This window comes from Pinus tabuliformis, chromosome Q (assembly GCF_031772625.1).
Source record: "Pinus tabuliformis cultivar Carrire ecotype Pingquan chromosome Q, CPIR1, whole genome shotgun sequence".
In the NCBI taxonomy this organism is placed as follows: domain Eukaryota; kingdom Viridiplantae; phylum Streptophyta; class Pinopsida; order Pinales; family Pinaceae; genus Pinus; species Pinus tabuliformis.
The window spans coordinates 1,199,724,478-1,199,745,169 of record NC_142296.1 but is presented as its reverse complement, the minus strand read 5'-3'; the positions used below and the strand labels follow the sequence as shown (position 1 = coordinate 1,199,745,169).

The following is a 20,692-nucleotide window of genomic DNA, read 5'->3' as shown; positions in this document are numbered from 1 at the left end:
TGCATGGGTAGTTGACCAGTAGTGGTCAACAGCCAGTATAGAAGCTCCAAGGCAAAAATGAAGATATCCAAACATCAAAATTCATCCATCCATCCAATTTCGTCCTCCAAAAAGAATAGCGAAAATATCTTAAGAGAGAATGATCAGTCCAAGTGATGATGAGAGAATGAGTCAACTCATCATCGATTTATACACTCCCTAATGAATTTGATTTAGCTAATCAGGCCTAATTTAGCCCCTAGAATAAAATAATGTGCATAATAACAAACAACTTTTGGTGACAAGCTCACCAAATAGCTCAATAATACATGAGTAAGCCTCTCAAGAGGGTCGAATGATTAACTGAATGAGTCGTTGGGCCTCTGAGGAGGCCTAATGAAGTCCAAAAGGGTGCCATAATGTAGAAATTGTCTCCCAACATAGTGGAGAAGGGGTTGGCCCCTTGTTTTCCAAGCAAAAACCCGTGGTGCTTCCAAGTGTGTGTGGGGGCACAGGGTCATTCTAATGGGTCTCCAAATGGATTGGAAGTGCCTATAGACCATCTGTAAGGGCTGAAATGATGACATAAGCCCTGCTTCTGGAGCAGGGAACAATCCTCTGGACCCTGAAACATCTGCCAAGTGTATGGTGCATTTGTGGAGCCAATTGGGCATGGTGAAACAGGTGCATCATCCTTGTCCAAAACGTGGAATAGGAGCAATCAACGAATGCTGTTGGGGATCCATGAAGTAATATCGGTTATGGTCGAGGCCTATGGCTCTCAACGTTCACCCTACAAGTGCCAATATGGCCCTCTGGAGGGCTAGGTACCCGTATAGGGAGACCAAGCCCCAAATGGCAATCCACCTGCAATCCTACATAAGATCCAATGCGTCCCCTTGCCCTCGCAGACAACAAATCATTAGAATAATCAAGTAAAATAGTTTACAAGTCATGGAACCAGTGGGGCACTTCATGGTGGCATGCCCTTCCATAATGGGCTTTGGCATGTATAAGTGTCTCCAAGATCAATAGTGTTGATTTTGGGTAGCATCGGATGTGCTCTAGCCTTGAAATTTGGCGGAGAGGTTAAGGCACATGAGATCTCCAAGACCCAAAAATTGTTTGGAGAAATTCCACCCGGATCAGGAATTATTAAAATAATTAATATTTTTAATGGGTTCCTAAGTCTAAACTTAGGAAAATTAAATTATTAATGGATATTAATACAGATAAGGGTTAGAAGATTCTAAGAGACGAGGATCAAGTCTGTTTTAATCTTAGTCGTTGATTAGAGACTTAATCTCAACTGTTGATTCATCATCAGCAAAAGTATAAGGAAGACTTGAGGATCATTTGGAGACACACCAACGGATACTTAGTATCCCAAGGAAAATCGATTCTCAAAGAGAAGGAGATCGATTTCAGAGGGAGAGTTGTAGGGTGGAGGAAGAGGAGAGCATCAACAACAGTGAATGACTGAAGAGGTGGTGATGCAGGGACTTTGGGAGACAGCGCAGAGGGAGACGCAGTCTAGGGGAGACACAACCCTCACACAGGCTGACGCAGAGGTACGCAAAGCCACTTAGAGCCACGTAGAGTGACGCAAAAGTGACGCAGAAGTGGGAGAAGGGGCTCCAAGGTATCAAAAAGTTTCCAAGGGAAAGTCTCAGGTGTTTTGTCTAAGGTTCTCTGTAAAATCATTCCTTGTAAAAGCGATTGTTGCTGAAGATTAATAAAACCCTCATTTGTTGCACCGGTTTTCCCACATTGGGTTTTTTCGGGGACAATTGTCCAAAAACAATTGTGTTGATGTGATTGGTTCTTGTGTATGTATTTTCTCTGTATAATTATGTGATAACTGTAGTAGAATTTATTTTAATATTTGCTGAAGGGATTTTGTAAATAACTTATTGTGAAGAATAAGTAGGTGAAATAAATCAGTTGTTGCAGTAGAATTTTGGGTTAGAAATTTTCACATGGTATCAGAGCAGAGATTCGGCAATAGGAGAGAAGAATCAGCTATGGGTCAAGAGCATGATGCAGAGGCATCAACTCAAAGGGACTCACACAGATTTCCAGAAGAAAGCACAAGGGACATGGATCACAATTATTCTATGTTAGCTTCCAGATTGGAAGAAGAAGTCGCTTGCTTAGCAAGCTCTGCCTCCTCTGAGGTTTGGTATATGGATAGTGGAGCTTCCTAGCATATGTCAGGATTTCGATAATGTTTTTTGGATTATCAGGAAGAAAGGATGAATTTTCAGATCACCATGGGAAATAAGGCAAAGTGTACCCCCATAGGAAGAGGTATTGTAGTCGTTCAAATCGAAGCAGGAGAGCGGCTTCGAGCAACTAATGTGCAACTGGGTACTGTTTTAACATTGGATCAAGAATGACCTCCTGGTGTAGTAGAAAACAGAAATTCGTGGCTCTGAGCTCAGCTAAAGCAGAATATATGGCAGCTAGCACAACTTCGTGCGAATCCATATGGCTTAGAAAATTGCTTGTGAATCTATTCAGGAGAAGGATGGAAGCGACTAGGATTTTGTGTGATAATCAGAGCTGCATCAAGCTCTCTGAAAATCCAGTATTTCATGATCGATCGAAGCACATTGATATCAGGTGTCACTTTGTCATGGACTGTGTCCAACGAGGGGTTGTACACTTGAGGTACACTCCTATAGGAGAACAGGTGGAAGACATCCTTACCAATGCTCTAGGAAGAACAAAGTTTGTTTATTTCAGGGAGAAGATGGGGATGGTGAAGAATCCATTTCAGTAGCAGAAATGGATAGGTATCGAGAGTTGCAGTGCAATAGTTGTAGGAATTCTGCAAATTCTTTACAAATCTCCCTCTGAAACCGTTGTAGAAAATCTGACTGTAGATTAACCTGATAATGCAATATAACTAAAGCAAAATACTTTAATCTACTTCTACAATCAAACTTGCGGAAGCTTAATAGATTTGAGCAATATCAATCAATACACATGAAACACAGAAGAATACTTTGGAGAAAGCTTCAGCTAAAATCCCCGCTATCTGTATTATCATACAAGGTGGAAATACATAAGAATTACACCAAGCCTTAGCTCTTACAGCTAGTCAACTCTCAGTACAATCCCCCTGGATGCTCATAGGCAATCAAAGCTTTTCACAAGCCTTCTCCTTTGCCCTCCAAGCTCTTATTTCCTTGCGCAGTTTTCCCTCGGTGATCCAGCAATTACTCAGTGTAACACTGATCTCACACACTGCTCCAACACACTGTCAGAACTGCATAATCCTCAAGGAACCTTATTCCTTCTGCATGGATGAGTTTCCTTTATAGGGAAACTCATGCAACTGATAGTACAATGTCCATGTCTTTAATCTCAACTGGGTCTTTGTCTGAACTGACATGCATGAGTTATTTATGAGAGAATCTTTAGTTATCTAGAGTACACTAGGTTGATGCATGCATGCATTAACTTACTGAACTCACAATTAGTTCCCCAAACTGTTTGGAAGTAATTTAACTAGACTTAACTCAGTTAACTGAGCTAACTAATTACAACTCAAATACAACTCATCCTTATCTTCTTAATTAAGGGATAATCTCCTTAATTCAAGGGATAACTCTTGCATGACATCAAAAAGACTTCTAACTTGAATATCTCCAACTAATTAATCCATAATGAGTTAATTAATTATTTCCAAGTAGCTGGTGAGACTAAATTCGATTTTAATTCACAATTTTAATTCAAGGACAAATTAAAATTGGAATATTCTAGATTCTATTTTTATCATTTCTTGTTGCTATTTTCAACACTCCCTCTCAACAAGAAAGGAATTCGATCCTGAACCTTTGGAATGTTCTGCATGCAACACTTCTCTTGAGTGTTGTAGCTCCAGCGACTCCAAAAACAAAAAAACATCCAACCTGAATCAGTGTGATGCATCTGTCATCAAAGTCTCTCACTGCTATTGCCTCTGTCAATTGAAAACTTTGCGCTTCTACTGACTCTGCCTTTCTACACTATTGTCAATCCTTCTTTGCGCTCTTTAGTATCTGACTGCTCTAGCCTCTGTCACTTTGATCTTTGACTGCATCAATCCCACTAATTCCTCCCGCTACTATGTAGTTTGGGCTCTCGTAGCAAGGTACGATCCATGAGATAAAACCTCTCAATGGACCTTGCCCAATTTCAGTTCTTGGGACTATCACTTCACATCGCCCCACCTCACACCTGGAGGTATGGTTGCATGTGATCCCTCTGCCCACTTCTCCAATTGTGACTGCTCCACAATTGTCTGGGACTTCTTCTGAGACTGCATGTTGATAGGTAATTTACTCTCCCTCTTAAACACCAAGTCTAACATTTGCCTTGCTCCTCAAGGCTTTGCATGCATCTTGAACCTCAAGAGCATACAGGTTCTTAACTCATGAACCGACCTGTTTCACCTGTCTCGTGGTGATGTGTCTAAGGAACGCCTTTCCTTTACTGAAGACAATATTGTAGCCTTTGTCCTCCAACATCGCGATCGATACCAAGTTCTTCTTCAGTCCAGGCACATACTTCACATCTGTTAAGGTGATAAGAGCTCCATACTCCCTCTGAAAAGCAACCGTGCCCACTCCTGAAACTCTAAACCTTTCGTCGTCCATCTCTATGAGTATCTTGAGGTCTTTCTCCTCCATGGTACTGAATAAACTTTTATCGCCGATCATGTGGAATGAGGTTCCACTGTCAAGAAACCAACCACAACCCATCATTGATGACACCATGCATGCGATGAGGGTGAAGTCCATCTCGAACTGAGAGGCTAATGCCTCACCTTCCGAGTATCCCTTCTTGGACTTCTTCGATGGGCAATTAGTCGCATAATGACCCATCTCGTGACAATTAAAGCATCTCACTTTAGATTTGTCACCCTTCTTCCCTCCATGAGAAGAATTCGATTTGGGATGAGAATCCTTCTCCTTCCCTTTCCTTGCCTTACTCGCGAAGGCCAGATTTTCTTCATCATACCCATCTTGTGACAATTACATCTCACTTTAGATTTGTCAGCCTTCTTCCCTCCATGAGAAGAATTCGATTTGGGATGAGAATCCTTCTCCTTCCCTTTCCTTGCCTTACTCGCTAAGGCCAGATTTTCTTCATCATCCTTGGATGAAGAACCATCTCGTGTGCTCCTCCTGCATGAGATCCGACCACAGTCGTTCCCAATCCGGCAGTTTCTCCCTTCCATTCATAGAGTCCTGGTAGCTATGCCAGCTCTTTGGAAGACCAAGGAGAGCAAGGCTCACCATATCATCATCGGCAGTAGTTATTCCCACACTTCCAAGCTCATCTCTACAGGTGGTGAGCTTGTTCAGATATGTGGAAATAGTATCACTGTTCTCCATCTTGATTCTTCGAAGCTTGTCCTTGAGCGCCAATTTCCTCTGGTCGCTACTGTTCTGGTAGAGGTCCTTCAATGTCTTCCACATTGAATATGGAGTGTCCTTCCCATGGAGACTCAAGACAATATGGTATCGAACTCCCTCAAGAATGATCTGTCTCGCCCTCGCCACACACTTCTTCCATTCAGCCAACTCTTGTGCATTAGTTGAAGCTGGCTTTGGGATTTCTCGATCAATGAAATCCTTCAAGCCGTTGTCTTCTAATACAGCCTCCATGCGATCTTTCCATGCTATGTAATTCGAGCTGCCATCCAAGGCATACTCGAGTCTTAAGCCATAAAACGCCATTGACCAACCTGAAGTATGAGATGAATTCGATTTGCACCTGCAACCCTGAACTTCAAACTTCGAATTCTCTTCTCAATATACTGTTCACAGCTCCGATAAACTTGGCTCCGATACCATGTAGAAATTCTGCAAATTCTCTACAAATCTCGCTTTGATACCATGTAGAATTTTCTGCAAATTCTCTACAAATCTACCTCTGAGATCTATGTAGAAAATCTGACTATAGATTAACTCGATAATGCAATATACCAAAGAAAAATACTATAATCTACTTCTACTATCAAAATTGCGGAAGCTTAATCGATTTGAGAAAGATCAAACAGAACACATATAACAGAGAAGAAGAATCAATACACATGAAACACAAAAGAATACTCTGGGTAAAGCCTCAGCTAAAAACCCCGCTATCTGTATTATCATACAAGGTGGAAATACATAAGAATTACACCAAGCCTTAGTTCTCAGTACAATCCTCCTGGATGCTCACAGGCAATCAAAGCTTCTCACAAGCCTTCTCCTCTGCCCTCTAAGCTCCTATTTCCTTGCGCAGTTTTCCCTGGGTGATCCAGCAGTTACCCAGTGTAACACTGATCTCACACACTGCTCCAACAGATTGTCAAAACTGCGCAACCCTCAAGGAACCTTATTCCTTATGCGTGGATGAGTTCCCTTTATAGGAAAACTCATGCAACTGATAATACAATGTCCCTGTCTTTAATCTCAATTGGGTCTTTGTCTGAATTGACATGCATGAGTTATTTATGAGAGAATCTTCAGTTATCTAGAGTATACTAGTTTGATGCATGCATGCATTAACTGACTGAACTCACAATTAGTTCCTCAAATTGTTTGGAAGTAATTTAACTAGACTTAACTCAGTTAACTGAGCTAACTAATTACAACTCAAATACAACTCATCCTTATCTCCTTAATTAAGGGATAATCTCCTTAATTCAAGGGATAATTCTTGCATGACTTCAGAAAGACTTCTAACTTGAATTTTTCCAACTAATTAATCCATAATGAATTAATTAATTATTTCTAAGTAGCTGGTGAGACTAAATTCGATTTTAATTCACAATTTTAATTCAAGGACAAATTAAAATTGGAATATTCTGGATTCTATTTTTATCATTTCTTGTTGCTATTTTCAACAGCAGTTAGCAGTGGCAGTGCTATGGGCAGCATGATGCAACATTTTGAGAGGGAGTTGCATTACAGATGTAGCAGTGGCAGTGGCAGTGTCATGGGCAGCAATACAGGAAGCAACAATGCAGTGGATGTGAGGCAGCAGGCCAAGCATGAACACATAGGACCGATGCGGAAGATCAGTGTGATGCTTCTATGGTAAAGCATTGTTATAGCACATCACTCGCTAAGAGGGAGTGTTGATTTTGGGTAGCATTGGATGTGATCTAGCCTTGAAATTTGGTGGAGAGGCTAAGGCACATGAGATCTCCAAGACCCGAAAATCGTTTGTAGAAATTACACCTGGATGAGGAGTTATTAAAACAATTAATATTTTTAATGGGTTCCAAGTCTAAACTTAGGAAAATTAAAATATTAATGGGTATTAATAAAGATAAGGGTGAGAAGCTTCTAAGAGATGAGGATCAAGTCTGTTTTAGTCTTTAGCCGTCGATTAGAGACTTAATCTCGGTCGTTGATTCATCAATAGGAAAAGTATAAGAAAAGACTTGAGGATCATTTGGAGACACACCAACGGATACTCAGTATCCCAAGGAAAATTGATTCTCTAAGAGGAGATCGATTTCAGAGGGAGAGTTGCAGGGTGGAGGAAGAGGAGGGCATCAGTAGTAGTCAGTGATTGAGGAGGGGATGACACAGGGACTTTGAGAGAGCGATGAGAGAGATGCAGCCCTCACACAGAGGGACACATCCCTCACACAGGGTGACACAGAGGGATGCAGAGCCACTTAGAGCCACACTGAGTGATGCAGAAGTGGGAGAAGGGTCTCCAAGGTGTTAGAAAGTTTCCAAGGGAAAGTCTCAGGTGTTGTCTCTCAGGTTCTTTGTAAAATCCTGTGTTGCACGGGTACCCGCACCCGGGGGTGGGGTTCTCGAACCCGTCCCGGGTTCCCGCACCCAAGTACTGGATTCGGGTACGGGTTCTTCCCAGACGAACCCAGAAGAACCGGGTTCTTCAAAAAAAAAATTTGGGTTCTTTTACTTTAACGGGTTCTTGGGTTCTTGGGTTCTTTGAGTTCTTCGGGTTCTTCGTGTGCTTGGGTTCTTGGGTTCTTCGGGTTCTTCGAGTTGGGTTCTTTGGATTCTTCGGGTTCTTTGGGTTCTTCATGAAAAACTCTATTAAAAATTTAATTTTCAAATAATTTTTTTTTTATTGAAATCTAAAAAATGATATGCCATAAACGAATGATATGCCATAGAATATAGAATATATGCCATAAACGAATGATATCATTTTTGGAGTCATTGATGGTCATTGGTCTGGATTGTCATTCAGAGATGGTTGTAAGGTCTTCTGAATGTTTCTCAAGGAAATTTTCTGCCATCATTTCCAAAGATTACAGTTTCCAAAGACTGTCTTTGTTCACATGCCTTAGCATTGCTCTGTGGGCTTGACGTGCTGCTCAAGGGTAATGAATCATTGTAAAAATTTATCAATAGTGATAAGTTTTTCAAAACTTATGAGTGACACAGTATTCTGAAATCATATATGATTATGATATCTCAATATTATAAAAGGAACATTATGGGTGTACAATCCCAGAAGCAGAATATCATATCATATTGGCTGTAGCTTTGTGGAAATATTTAATAAGGTGATGACCATAGTTGGAAAAAAAAGGGTAGCTGTTTGCACATTCATGAGTCCCTTGCTACCGCAGGAGACTCTTATGATCAGTGTCTCCATTAGTCTTATGCTACAAATTTATAAAAACAATTTCAAAACTTATGCCCAAGGTTTGTTAGAGTCTCAATGTAAATTATGAATCTCCTGTATTTGTGGATCTTCAATGCCTTTAATATTATATGGCATCGAAACCGGAACTGGAAAAGAGACCTCTTACTTTGTAATTTGAGCCTGCAGATTCTTGTAAATCAATTTGGAATGAATTAATGAAACATTCATTCCCGAGCCAAATAAGTTAATAACCATCAAATTATAAACTGTAAATTCACACATACAGGTTCAGACATTTTCGGTCAAATAGAAAGTAGGATTGAGACCAACCATAAGCTGTAATCAGCTGATTCTATTAAATGGCGAAGGGCTATTTTGGAAAATGGCTAAATTAAGTATCAAAATCTGCCAATTTCTCACAGCATTCTGATAACATCATGTTAAGATTAAAACTAGGAAAATATGCCTAAAAGAATAAGCGTGTTTTGTGGAAGGGTAAGGCTACCACTGTTTTAACTTTTTGGGATTGCTTTACCACAGAGCACACCATGCATGGGGCAGGTGGATGATTAGACATCAAGAAAAGTCTAGACCACTATCAGGTTGAGAAGAATCTCCTATGAAAAAATTGTGTTTTTATATGGGAGAGACTAAACATGCTTAAATGATTATCATTAAAGTTTTCTTGTTTAAAGTTGAAAAAATATACAAATTCAAATTTAATATATATTATTAATTATAAATTTATAATTTATAAAATATAATTATTAAAATTTAATATTATTATATTACCCGACGAACCCACGCACCCTGTTTCCAAAAATGCCATCCACGTCCCCGTCCCTGTCCCCGCACCCACGTTTCCTGGCAACATAGGTAAAATCATTCCTTGTAAAAGTGATTGTTGTTGAAGATTAATAAAACCCTCACCTGCGACATCGATTTTCCCACATTGGGTTTTTCTGGGGACAATTGTCCAAAAAGAACTGTGTTGATGTGATTGGTTCTTGTGTATGTATTTTCTCTGTATAATTATGTGATAACTGCAGTAGAATTTATTTTAGTAATTGCTGAAGGGATTTTGTAAATAACTTATTGTGAAGAATAGGTAGGTGAAATAAATCAATTGCTGCTGTAGAATTTCGAGTGAGAAATTTTCACAAATAGGGGGTTAACCAAGGACCCTATTAGGTGGTTTCAACCTCTAAAGGAGGTGGCATGTCCATGGTACATCCTTTAAGAGGTAGGTGGCAAGTGATATAATAATGGAATGGAGTGGGGATCAAGGGAATCATCCAAACCACATGTCAAGGTGCATGGGTAGCTATAATAAGGGAAGCCCACACCTGGGTTTATGAGTGTAAGAGGGAGAAAATCGTGGTACATGAGTTACTCTGACCTTTGTTTTTCCACCCTTATTCGTATGCCTTTTTCCTTTTATTGTTTTTTTCTTCATAATTGCTCAGGGCTTAAGGGAATGAGAGCATGTGTCTAAAGTATGGTGGAGGATACCCTTTTTAAGGTGGGGCAGTTCATCGCCGACCAGGGGTTGGGATAATCATGGGTTCTTGAATGATAGAGGAGGCTCATCTAGGGCCTATAGGAACTAGGGTGATGGCCATGGAAGGGGGTAGAGCTCATGTATTAGATTTTGCCCACGTGCTAAATGTGTTTGTCTTGGCCATATTTTGCATTTTGTGGTACAATTTGCTGTTGAATGTGGCCAATTATGCTTTTTCTTTTCTTTTGTTTTGCGTCACCTCTAGGCATCGTTCCAGGCCCGACCCAAGGTGTGGACAAGGGAAGGAGGAGGCTAACCCTATGTGGACCCAGTGGACACGTGTGGACCTGAATGGGAAAATAGATGAATGGGGGTAGAATGAGTGGAAAGGGAGTGATGTAGGTGGTATCGGAAGCGGGACCATGCAACCAAAATCGAGATTTCCTGTGTAGTGCCAACCCAAAAGCCACATGGTCAGTAAAGGAGACCTCACGGGACTAGGATGCAAGGGTAACCATGAAATCGGGCAATGGAGACAAGAATATAAGCCTAACCCACTCTTTTCACCAAATCACCCCACTAATCTATGTCCCAAAGTGCCCATGACAAGTAAGGAAAATTACTCAACTATACCAATGAAAAGCCATACCACTTGTTATGGCTCTGATACCACTTGTTATATAACTGATCTGAAAAATATATGAGATACCCAGAAATAATAAGATAGAAATAGATAGAATTGCTTCTTTATTGATCAAACCCTTAAGGTAGGGCAACACCATACATTCACTCCTTAAGGAAGGAGAACACTGCACAAGCCATATGCTTGTTCATACAATAGTCCTTGACATCCCCCAATGGGGAGTCTCTAGCCTCTATATAGGCCTCATACATACAATACCATGGGTCATTACCATGGTTCCCTCAATACCATCTATCTAATACCACGGGCTTATTACATTATTGCTAACTACTTGTGGTCCCTTATATGATACGGGTTAACCACCTTATTTATTACTATGGCCCATCCCATTATTACATTATTCCCTTGGGTACCTCCCTTTGTACCCCATATTATTCCCCTTAGGTATACTACATTTGGGGTCGGAAGGCCCACCTTTAAACATACATTCATGACAAGTGGTTGAGGGACCACATGACCGGCTCAGATGGCAGAGAAAATGGCACATCGAGCTATCTGGTGGCTGAGGACCATCTAGGAGAAAATTTTTCTTCCATACACACTACCCACAAGTGGTGGGTAGTAGGGCTAAAATGAGTGGAACGAAAGTGATGTAGGTGGTATCGGGAAGCGGGACCACACAACCAAAATCGAGATTTCCCATGTAGTGCCAACCCAAAAGCCAAATCGTCAGTATAGGAGATCCCACGAGACTAGGATACAAGGGTAAACACGAAATCGGGAAGTGGAGACAAGAATACAAGCCTAACCCACTCTTTTCACTGAATCCCCCTAGCAATTTGTACCCAAAAGTGCCCATGACAAGAAAGGAAAATTACTTAACTATACTAATGAAAAGCCATACCTTTGGGGTCAGGAGGTCCACTTTCATACATACATTCAAAACAGATGGGCAAGGGACCACATCGCTGGCTCAGGTGGCGTAGAAAATGGCACATTGAGCTATCTGGGTGTTGCAAGGGGTTGCTGGCTACCGACTGAAGACCATCTAGGAAAAAATGTTTCTCCTATATGAACTACCCACAGGTGGTGGGTAACAAGCACAATAGAATAACACAATTAGAATTTCAACAGATCATTATTAGCATTCATATAGCATTTAACAATATGATTTTGTAGTTTAGACATTATACCATCAAAACATGCAAAAAGCAGTATAATATAACCATGAAACCATAAGACAAGAGATACATAAATTAGGTTCATGGCTAGGGCAAAACCCACAAGGGGAAAAGCCAAAAAATTCTTTCTTTATGCGAGAGAGAGAGTTCCAAATTTCATCAATACATCCAAAAATAATGATTGCAAGATAATAGCCAAATCAATAACCAAAATCATGGTCAAGTGGTATGTCAAAATCCAAGTTCCTGAAATTTCGGCCCTCCTATAATTTCGCTTGATTAGAGATGCATGAGACCAAGTGGGTGTGTCCAAATGAGGAGAAATGATCTCCTTTATATAGCCTTCAAGTAGGGGTCGAATGGATGTCTCTTAGGGGCCCAACCAACCTAATAAATTTGGAGGCAAATTTAAAAATTCAAATTTCCATTTATTTTTCAAGATGAAAACACTGACCATGGCTACCATATTTTTTCTACAAGATGAAGGGTGTCAATCCAAATGACCACGAACCCGAAGAATGGAGATGGAAAAGAGGGAAGGATGGAAAGTTGAAAGTATGGATTACCTTGGACACGCTAGTTCAATTAGTGCTTCCCTAGTAGTACCCTTCCTAAAATCCTAAGGCCTCGGGGGAGGTTCCACTAGATTAGAGTCAAAGAGTAATCTCCCAGGTGAAGTGAGGGAGTGAAAATACAGTCAAGATCAGTCAATTATCCAGTTTGCTCGATCCATATTATTATGCCCATAACATTAAGTGAAAGCACATGATTGCAAAAATGGTTAAAGTACCTCCCGATGGGTTACCCACCTTCCTTCAAGAAGGAAATGTCGATGGGAGAGAAATCTGACTAGAACAAGAAATGGAGGATCTTGGCATAATGTTATGTTTTGACTATGTAGGGCGGCTGGCTGGCTGGCTGTCCAAAGAGAAGAATTTCTGCCTACAGGTTACCCAATTTTTGGTGGGTAACAAGGACAACCCACATCTAATATTTAATTCATGTTTGAAAAGCAGTTGACTTATCTTATGAAGGGAGGATCCATAGCTTCATGGAGTAGGCAGCTATGTGTTGCGTATGATCCAATAATCCGAAGCAAGTCACCATTAAAATAATATTTATTTTTGCTTAACATGTGTGCCATGCCTTTTGCACATCGTAATATAAAACATATGTTTTGAACTTCATATAGATGAAGGGAGAGCTCAGAATTTTGGCTTGTCAGCTTTGATAACTCGATAGCATAGGGAGCACTGACAGCCCAAGAAAGCGGATTGTAAGTTAATCATGCCCATGAATACGCTGATAAACGTTCATAAGACAGTTGTATGTCTGTTCTAATGTATTGATGTCTGCTTGGTATTGGCCAAGGTTTGGTTGTTGTTCTGAGGTAATGTTTTGGAATTTGATTCTGTAGTTTTGCAGTATATTGTTGTTGGGATTTTTCCCTAGGTTACTTTTGTTGTAAGAATTTATGGTTGGATGCAAGGGATTCAAACATGTGCTTGTATTGATGTCAACTCCAGAATCTATTAGCTGAAATATATTGTTGCTATTACATATGAAATGTGTTTGTGAGTTCTATCAAGGGAATAAGCTTCTGTGGAATTGCTTGCAGTTCAATAAAAACTCTTTTAAAAAAATCTGATTGTGCAACGGATGACATATTTGTGTTATTGCTTCCATTATTTTCATTGTGCACTATGAGAGGAAGCCTGTAGCTGCATCATATTGTTTGTAGCAATTACAGTTTTCTATGTAATCTATAATGAACTTCAATTTCGCTGTAGTGGGCAGTATCTATCTCAGAGCAGCATTTCATAAAATACCTATCTTTGTGGTTTATGTTGAGAATCAGATGGCAACAACTAGAAAAGTTAGACAATTTATGAAGATTTACTGCTATTTTTGATCAAATGCATCCTATGGCTCGACTTTATAGTTATGCATTAATTCGCAGGCTAATGTTTCTAAATTATATATATATCATGGTAAAGGAAATAATGAGTCATCAAATTATCTTTAAGCTAATATGAGTGTTGCACAGAACAAGCTACGTTGTACCATATTCTCGTAGACCTAAATCAACAATTTATTTGGTGTTGTCGCATTTCAATCGTGAATTTGATGCTGCAGGACTGCAATTGTCGTAGGCACAGCAATCCCTTTGGTTATGTTCCTTGTCTGGGATGCCGTTATTCTTGGTACTATTTCACATTTCAATGTGAATGGAGTCCATATGGTAGATCCATTATTACAATTACAATCTTCTAGTGGAATGGTTGGAGTAAGTTCTTTCCCTAAATATTGCAAGATTTAAAGCCTTTTCAGATTCATGCCAAGCTAAAGCAGTTTTTTACTCCATTTTCTTCTTCTGTTATCTTTCATTTACACAGCCAATCGTGGAAACGTTCTCTTTCCTTGCAATAGGAACCTCATACATTGGATTTGTTTTAGGCCTTGCCGACTTTGTTTCTGATTGTAAGATATCTAACACCTCTTCATTGCTTTCATATAAGAACATGAATACTGTATGGCTTTATTATTATATACTCCTTCACTGTTTCATAATTTCTTCTGCCACGTGCATTCATTATTGTTGTGCAGAGTCTCACGTACACAGACTCTCTGATCCGTTTATTTTTTCCAAAGTTAAAGCATGTCTTGAAATTAAACATGTGAAACATGCACAAGTATATTTTGTGCACATTATAAATTTAGTTTGTACTTCTCTTCCTTTCTCGATGTAATGGGGTTAACATGCTTTCATTTTGCAGTCAAAATAAAACTAAATTGTTGCATCTTACAAGAATTTTGTTTTCTAGTGTTGAAACTACCATCAGGACGGAGGCAGCAGCCACTTCCTTACTTGTTGACCATTATTCCTCCTCTAGTTTTGGCATTGTTGAACCCAGATATCTTCTTCAAGGCTTTAGATTTTGCAGGAACTTATGGAGGTATGCATCATTTTCTGATGAAAAATGTCTTTGCATTCTATATTATTTAGTCTATTTTTGTTGATTCTGCATGTGTGGTCAAATTGATTTCTGTGGTTTCTGGCCAGTTCTGTTGTTGTTTGGAATTTTGCCAGCTGCGATGTCATGGTCAGAGAGGTATACAGAAAGATGCTTACCTCCTATAGTTCCATCCATTCTTCCTGGGGGCAGAGTCACTCTTTGTATTGTGATGGGTGCGGCTGGTTTTGTGATTGCTTCGGAGTTTCTTGAAAACTTTCTACCATAATAAGCTTCTGAGGATAGTTCTATTAGTTAGATGACAAAATCATAGAATCTATTCTTATGGATTGTGGTTGAGCACGGGTATTTGAAGAGAAAGACTTACATTTCATTGTTGGACTGGAATTTTTGAATCAGTAACCCAGTAACTACAATGTTAATATTTAATTGGTTATAGGTATTTTGACTCTTCCCCATTTTCTACTCTTTAGTTAGTTCTAGCAATGCAACGTTTTGAATAACACGCTTTTAACTGTCAATTTTTCCCATTTCTAAAGAAGTATTATGCAAGAGCAATTGTATGTTGGATAACAAATGGAGAAAAGCCCAACATTCTATTCAATCTAACACAATATAATATATCCCAACCCCAATTCCCATTTTCAGTCTAGATCCATGTATGTGATCCTGCCAGTGGAATTTGACCTATAGTAGCAGGTTCTCCCTTGTCTTTCTTAGTTTGAAGTATAGATCCATGTATGTGATTCTGCCATTGGAATTCGAACTCTAGTAGCAGGTTCTCCCTTGTCTTAGCTTGCATGAGCTACGTGAATATTGCATTGCTAAAGAGCATGTAAGAGCATGAGGAGAACATCCAAGAAAACTCCTGCAAGATCTCAAAATGAAAATGAGGTGTGTGTATATATATATATATATATGTGTGTGTGTGTGTGTGTGTGTGTGTGTGTGGAGGCTGGTAGGTGAGTGTTAAACGTGCATGTGCATGGTTCAGTGAGGTGTTTTTATTCCTCTAGGCATCTTTGAGAAAATGATACGTTAAGTGAGAGCGACCTGTCGTCTTTCTTTCTACTAACGCAATTTTGATTTCCCTTTCTGAAATATCATGCCTTGTACTTGGTTGATAAACCCACGTCAAGTCACATATACATATCCACAATGGAGCCTTGGTCTTGAGCTCCGTTACTGTTAAATGCTTCATGACATAAGAATAGTAAATAACCTTAATTTGATTGGCAATTGTGTCATCATGATGGGGTAGCATAGATGTTGTACTTGGATTGCTTCAGTGGATTTTCATCTTAGTTCTGTATGAATATTTGATTTTATTGTGTTGAGGCCTAATTGATCAGTCGATAGAAGACTTGCATCATTATGGGATGGCTCTTCTGATATTTTATTTTGGTCACAGCTAATGTCGCGCCTTATGTAGGCATATGATATACACAATGATAACTTTCTTTCAGATCATTTTGTTGAATGTGTTCAATATATTGAAGAATGTAATGAGAATAGGACTTCATAATTCTATTTGAGTCATGATGTAATGTATTTGTCCAAAAAAAGAAAAGAAAAATTATTATAAAAGAAAAAAATATTTTTATGAGCATGGGTCTCATGCTCTATGTATTTTGTTTCTAGGTCAAGGCTTCATTGAAGGCTTCTAGGATTGATTCATAAGCTATTGTCCATGTCATCATGTAATAGACCCTTATTGGGCTTATTGTATCAAATAAGAAAAATATTTTTGTCAAAACTATGTCTAGTATCTCCTCCACCAAGTTGGCCTGCCCTTCTACTCATGTTGGCCTCAAAAAGGAGTTTCAAACTACTATATATACCCATGCATTTGACCTATTGAGAGGGAGATACATACATGACATTCGATTTGCAACTAGAAGCAAAAATGAAGTGTGAAATACAAGGAGAGCCTATTCTATGGCAAGAAGTAAAGGAAGCCAAGCGAAGGAGTTTAGAAGGTCTGAAATTTGTTATTCTTTGTCACACGTGCGAATTTACTGAAGTGTTACAGGGTCGAAAAAGTGCAAGATTGAGTTAGGAGACCAAAAATTGTAGAAGAAGGAAGAGGGGCCAAAACCCTAGTTGACATGATGTTTTTCCTTGACTTGATATTTGAAAGTTTGACTTCTTCATGGGAGGCTGGCTTGGTGGATGGAGGAAAGTCTTTGTCTTGGTAAAAAATGTTTAGGTTGTCTCATTTGATTTGATTCTAAAGAAGAAAAGAATAATTTTCGTGTTTTTCCCTGGATGAGTCCCTACATCTTGTGTCCCATTTGGTGTTTGTGATCTTCATTGTTTGGCATTTGCCTTGATGATAAGAACATAATATTTGGAAAGAAAAACTAATATAGGAAAGTGTCAAAGAAAGAGAAATCAAATTAATAGAAACCATAATAAGTTGCCCTAAGGATTTCTCAGCATGGTATCAATGCTAAGGTCAAGAAGCATTGGTAGCTGGAAGATCACTGTTGTTTAGATGCTAAAGGACTAATTATGCACATGAAGTAGCCGAGCTCGAGAAGTTTAGGATGAAAGGTTAAAGAAGACTATTTTTAGGTCTATTTGTCTCTATTTCAAGATCAAATAAGAGTAGAAGCTAGCCACAGGCTTAAAAAACAAAAATATGCATGGTATAGAGTAAAAAACTTTCTCAAAGACAAGGCTGAGTTCCTTGTATGGAAGATCAAAGTTCTGGAATTTCTTACAACAAAGGTCTGAAATGTGAGGTTTTGTGCATAATCTATGAGGATGACGAGATCACAAAATTGGAGTGTCTTAGAGGCATTCTTAAGCTCATTGGAAGCCCTGATTAGAAGCTATAGTCACCATAAGGACTACAGTCATCACTGAAGTGAGACCTGTGTACTTTTAGAGAAGGATATAGCTCCAAAAATCAACGAATGAAGTATTTGAGGTCTATATATATATATATATATATATATATATATATACGGAGGTCGAGACCCATAAGTAGCATAAAAAGTTGACCTAGGAAGAATAGAAGAATCACAATATTTTGTAAAGTATATTGGGCCATTTGAGAGCTATTTTAGTGGTTTTGGGAGCCCTATCCAAAGGGTTACAACACTAATTACTTCAAGTCCAAAACATTGCACTTTTTTGGAGGAGTATAGAAAAACGGAAAAGGGACCAAATCTATTGCAAACCTATCGTTAAACCTCTTTGAGGGCTTGTAATAGCACCTACAGGATTAACCTAACCGAAATTCAAAAATCGAAGCAACATTATTATTCAAGTTGTGGAACGTTAAAATGGATCAAGGAAGGAAGCAGTCTACAACAATAAGAACCTGTTCTGATTGTCTTGCACCAACTTGTGGAAGAAGCCTTGAAGATATTATCAAAGTCAAGTAAGTATTATTTTTGTTCTTTGTGTCTCAAATCATCCAACAATATGTTTTTAGTTTGCAAGGAGAGCAATAAACTCAATGGAACATCAATCTTTCATGAAAAAAAAAGGTATGTAACCTTGAGGTATGTATAGCATGTTCATTTGTTAAGAATCTGATGTTTTAGGGTTTAGTTGCTTGTATGATTCTAGGGTTTGCACATTCTCATTGTGTCAAATATGGTTAATATCTAGGGATTGTAAACCCTAGGTAGTTCCCTCTTAGAAACCTTATCTCATAATGTTTAGGGTTTATAAATAGTCTAAGATATATGGCAAACCTTTGCAAGGATGGATTTGAATGATGTCTAGGTTTTGACATAATGCCCCTGAGCTAGTTAGGGTTTATACTCAAAGACCCTCATAATTCATTCTCTAAAATTAATGGAAACCCTAGATAATCATCTCGCTATTGTACTTGTATTTCGGTTGTGCCTATTAATGAATATTGCAGGTATATTCTAAAAAGGAAAGGTTGTGGCTAGATTCGGAGGGAGCCCCTTCAATAAGGAAACATTAAAAGGTTTGTAAAAGAAGCAATTCAAGGTATGTTTAAGACCACATGGTTTGTAGTTAGTCTTGTTCATATTAAAAGGTACGAACATTTTGAAATTTGCTTTGTATTACTAACTCTCTAATGTTTAGGGTTTTGAACCATTAAAGATTCTAATTGTTAGGGTGATTCATCTCCAGATTAAATCAACCCTCGTCATACTCCCTATCTTTTATTTACTTTGGTAAAACCCTAACTTTTAGGGTTCACTGCAAAACCCTAGCCTTTTGATGTTTAGGGTTTGTTGATGTTAGGATGAAAACCATAACTTTTTAGGGTTTATGACAAATCCCTTGTAATAGTTAATGTAAAATCCTAGGAATGAAACCTTAGGAATGAAACCCTAGGTGTATATGCTTCCGTTTGATTGAAACCCTAGCTTGGTTGAGCTGTTGTATATGTAACATTAAAGTTTTGATGTTTATGTCTAGGGTTTACGACAAAACCCTAGTAGAGATTGATATAAGTTTCTAGGGCATGATAATGAAACCCTAGATGTAATAATGTTTTCTCTATGATTGAAATCCTAACTTGATTTAGTTGTTGATATCTAAGGATTTAGTCTTGATGTTGGAATCTAGGATTTGTGACAAAAACCCTAGAAAAATGATTATGAAAGTCTAGAGTATGAAAGGTGTAACCCTTGTTGATTGTGAACCTAACTAGGTTTAGGCTTTGGATATCTAAAGTATGATTTCTTATTTTTGATAACCCTAGATGTTTCCACTATGATGACATGCTAACCCTATATCGATAAAATTGACTTCATGCTCTTCTTGGTTGTACTTGTTGTTGAAGATTTGTAAGAACATAGTTTTCAAGATATTGAAGATGTTTTCCTACCTCATATTTGATGATGACTTGATGTTGATGTTGAGCATGATGGAGAGAGGAAGCTGTAATATATGACCTTGTTGCTATGTAAAGATAGAAGGAATGGTGTTTAGTAAGGTTGAAGTTCTCCAATGATATGTTTATGTAAGATAAAAAGCTAGTGTGGTTGAGATGTCGATGAATTTTTTCCCTAGAAGAAAAGAAGCTTGCATAAAAGAAAATGTATAACTCCCCAATTAAGAGGGAGGACATATTGTGACAACTATAATAAAGACCTTGAAGAAAGTTTAAGATCAGAGAAAAGGTAAAGCATTAATGATGGTTACTCGTGATTGATGAAGTTGTGAACAAGACTTGGATGTTTTAGAAGAAGTGTTGTAGTCCGAGTTCGGTGTTGCTGGAAAAGTTGAAGAAAGAAGCTTTTGTGGAGATGTGTTTGGATTATGTGATAAAAGGAACATCATAATAGTTGAAGACCCTGGAGTTTTGTGTTAGCACACAAGAACATATACATTGAAAGTTTGATACTGCTTGGGGTCGTGAAACTACAATACGCATCAATAAATGAATAAGTAGCTGATGTGTTGACAAAATGTCTTCCCAACAAAGAAGCTAGTTTATTTAGGAGCATGCTCGAATTGGTGGATATCTTTGTTTTGGTTGAGAGGGAGAGATGAAGCACCATAAAACTACTTGTATGATGGTACTTGGGAGGACATCATGGCCTGGTTAATATTGAGATCTCAGTTGATGTCTAGATCCCAGAGGGAGGGTATCGGTTGGAGCTCCAATTTAGTGTTGATACCTGGATCCTTGTAAGGGTTGGTGTTAGGGCATGGAGGCCTAGATGGTATCTATATCCTATTGGATTGATACTAGGGTTGTAGCCTGATGGTACCTATAGTGGAAAATGCCTAGATGACACCTTAGTCCCTGTTGGGAGGATACCTTGGCAGTGAGGGTATCCCAAGCATTGTG

The 20,692-nt window shown here is 38.7% G+C and overlaps 1 protein-coding gene across 1 annotated transcript in view; it reads left to right on the top strand.

Annotated features, from left to right (window-relative positions):
- Positions 1–15,365, top strand: part of LOC149224089 (Tryptophan/tyrosine permease) — a 359,744-nt gene extending 344,379 nt beyond the window's left edge. The window contains exons 10-13 of the mRNA XM_089388076.1: positions 14,060–14,210; positions 14,320–14,404; positions 14,749–14,880; positions 14,988–15,365. Of these exons, the coding sequence (XP_089244202.1) occupies positions 14,060–14,210; positions 14,320–14,404; positions 14,749–14,880; positions 14,988–15,166 (547 nt within the window). The 3' untranslated portion in view covers positions 15,167–15,365. The remainder of the gene's footprint in view (positions 1–14,059; positions 14,211–14,319; positions 14,405–14,748; positions 14,881–14,987) is intronic.
- Positions 15,366–20,692: the final 5,327 nt, after the last annotated feature.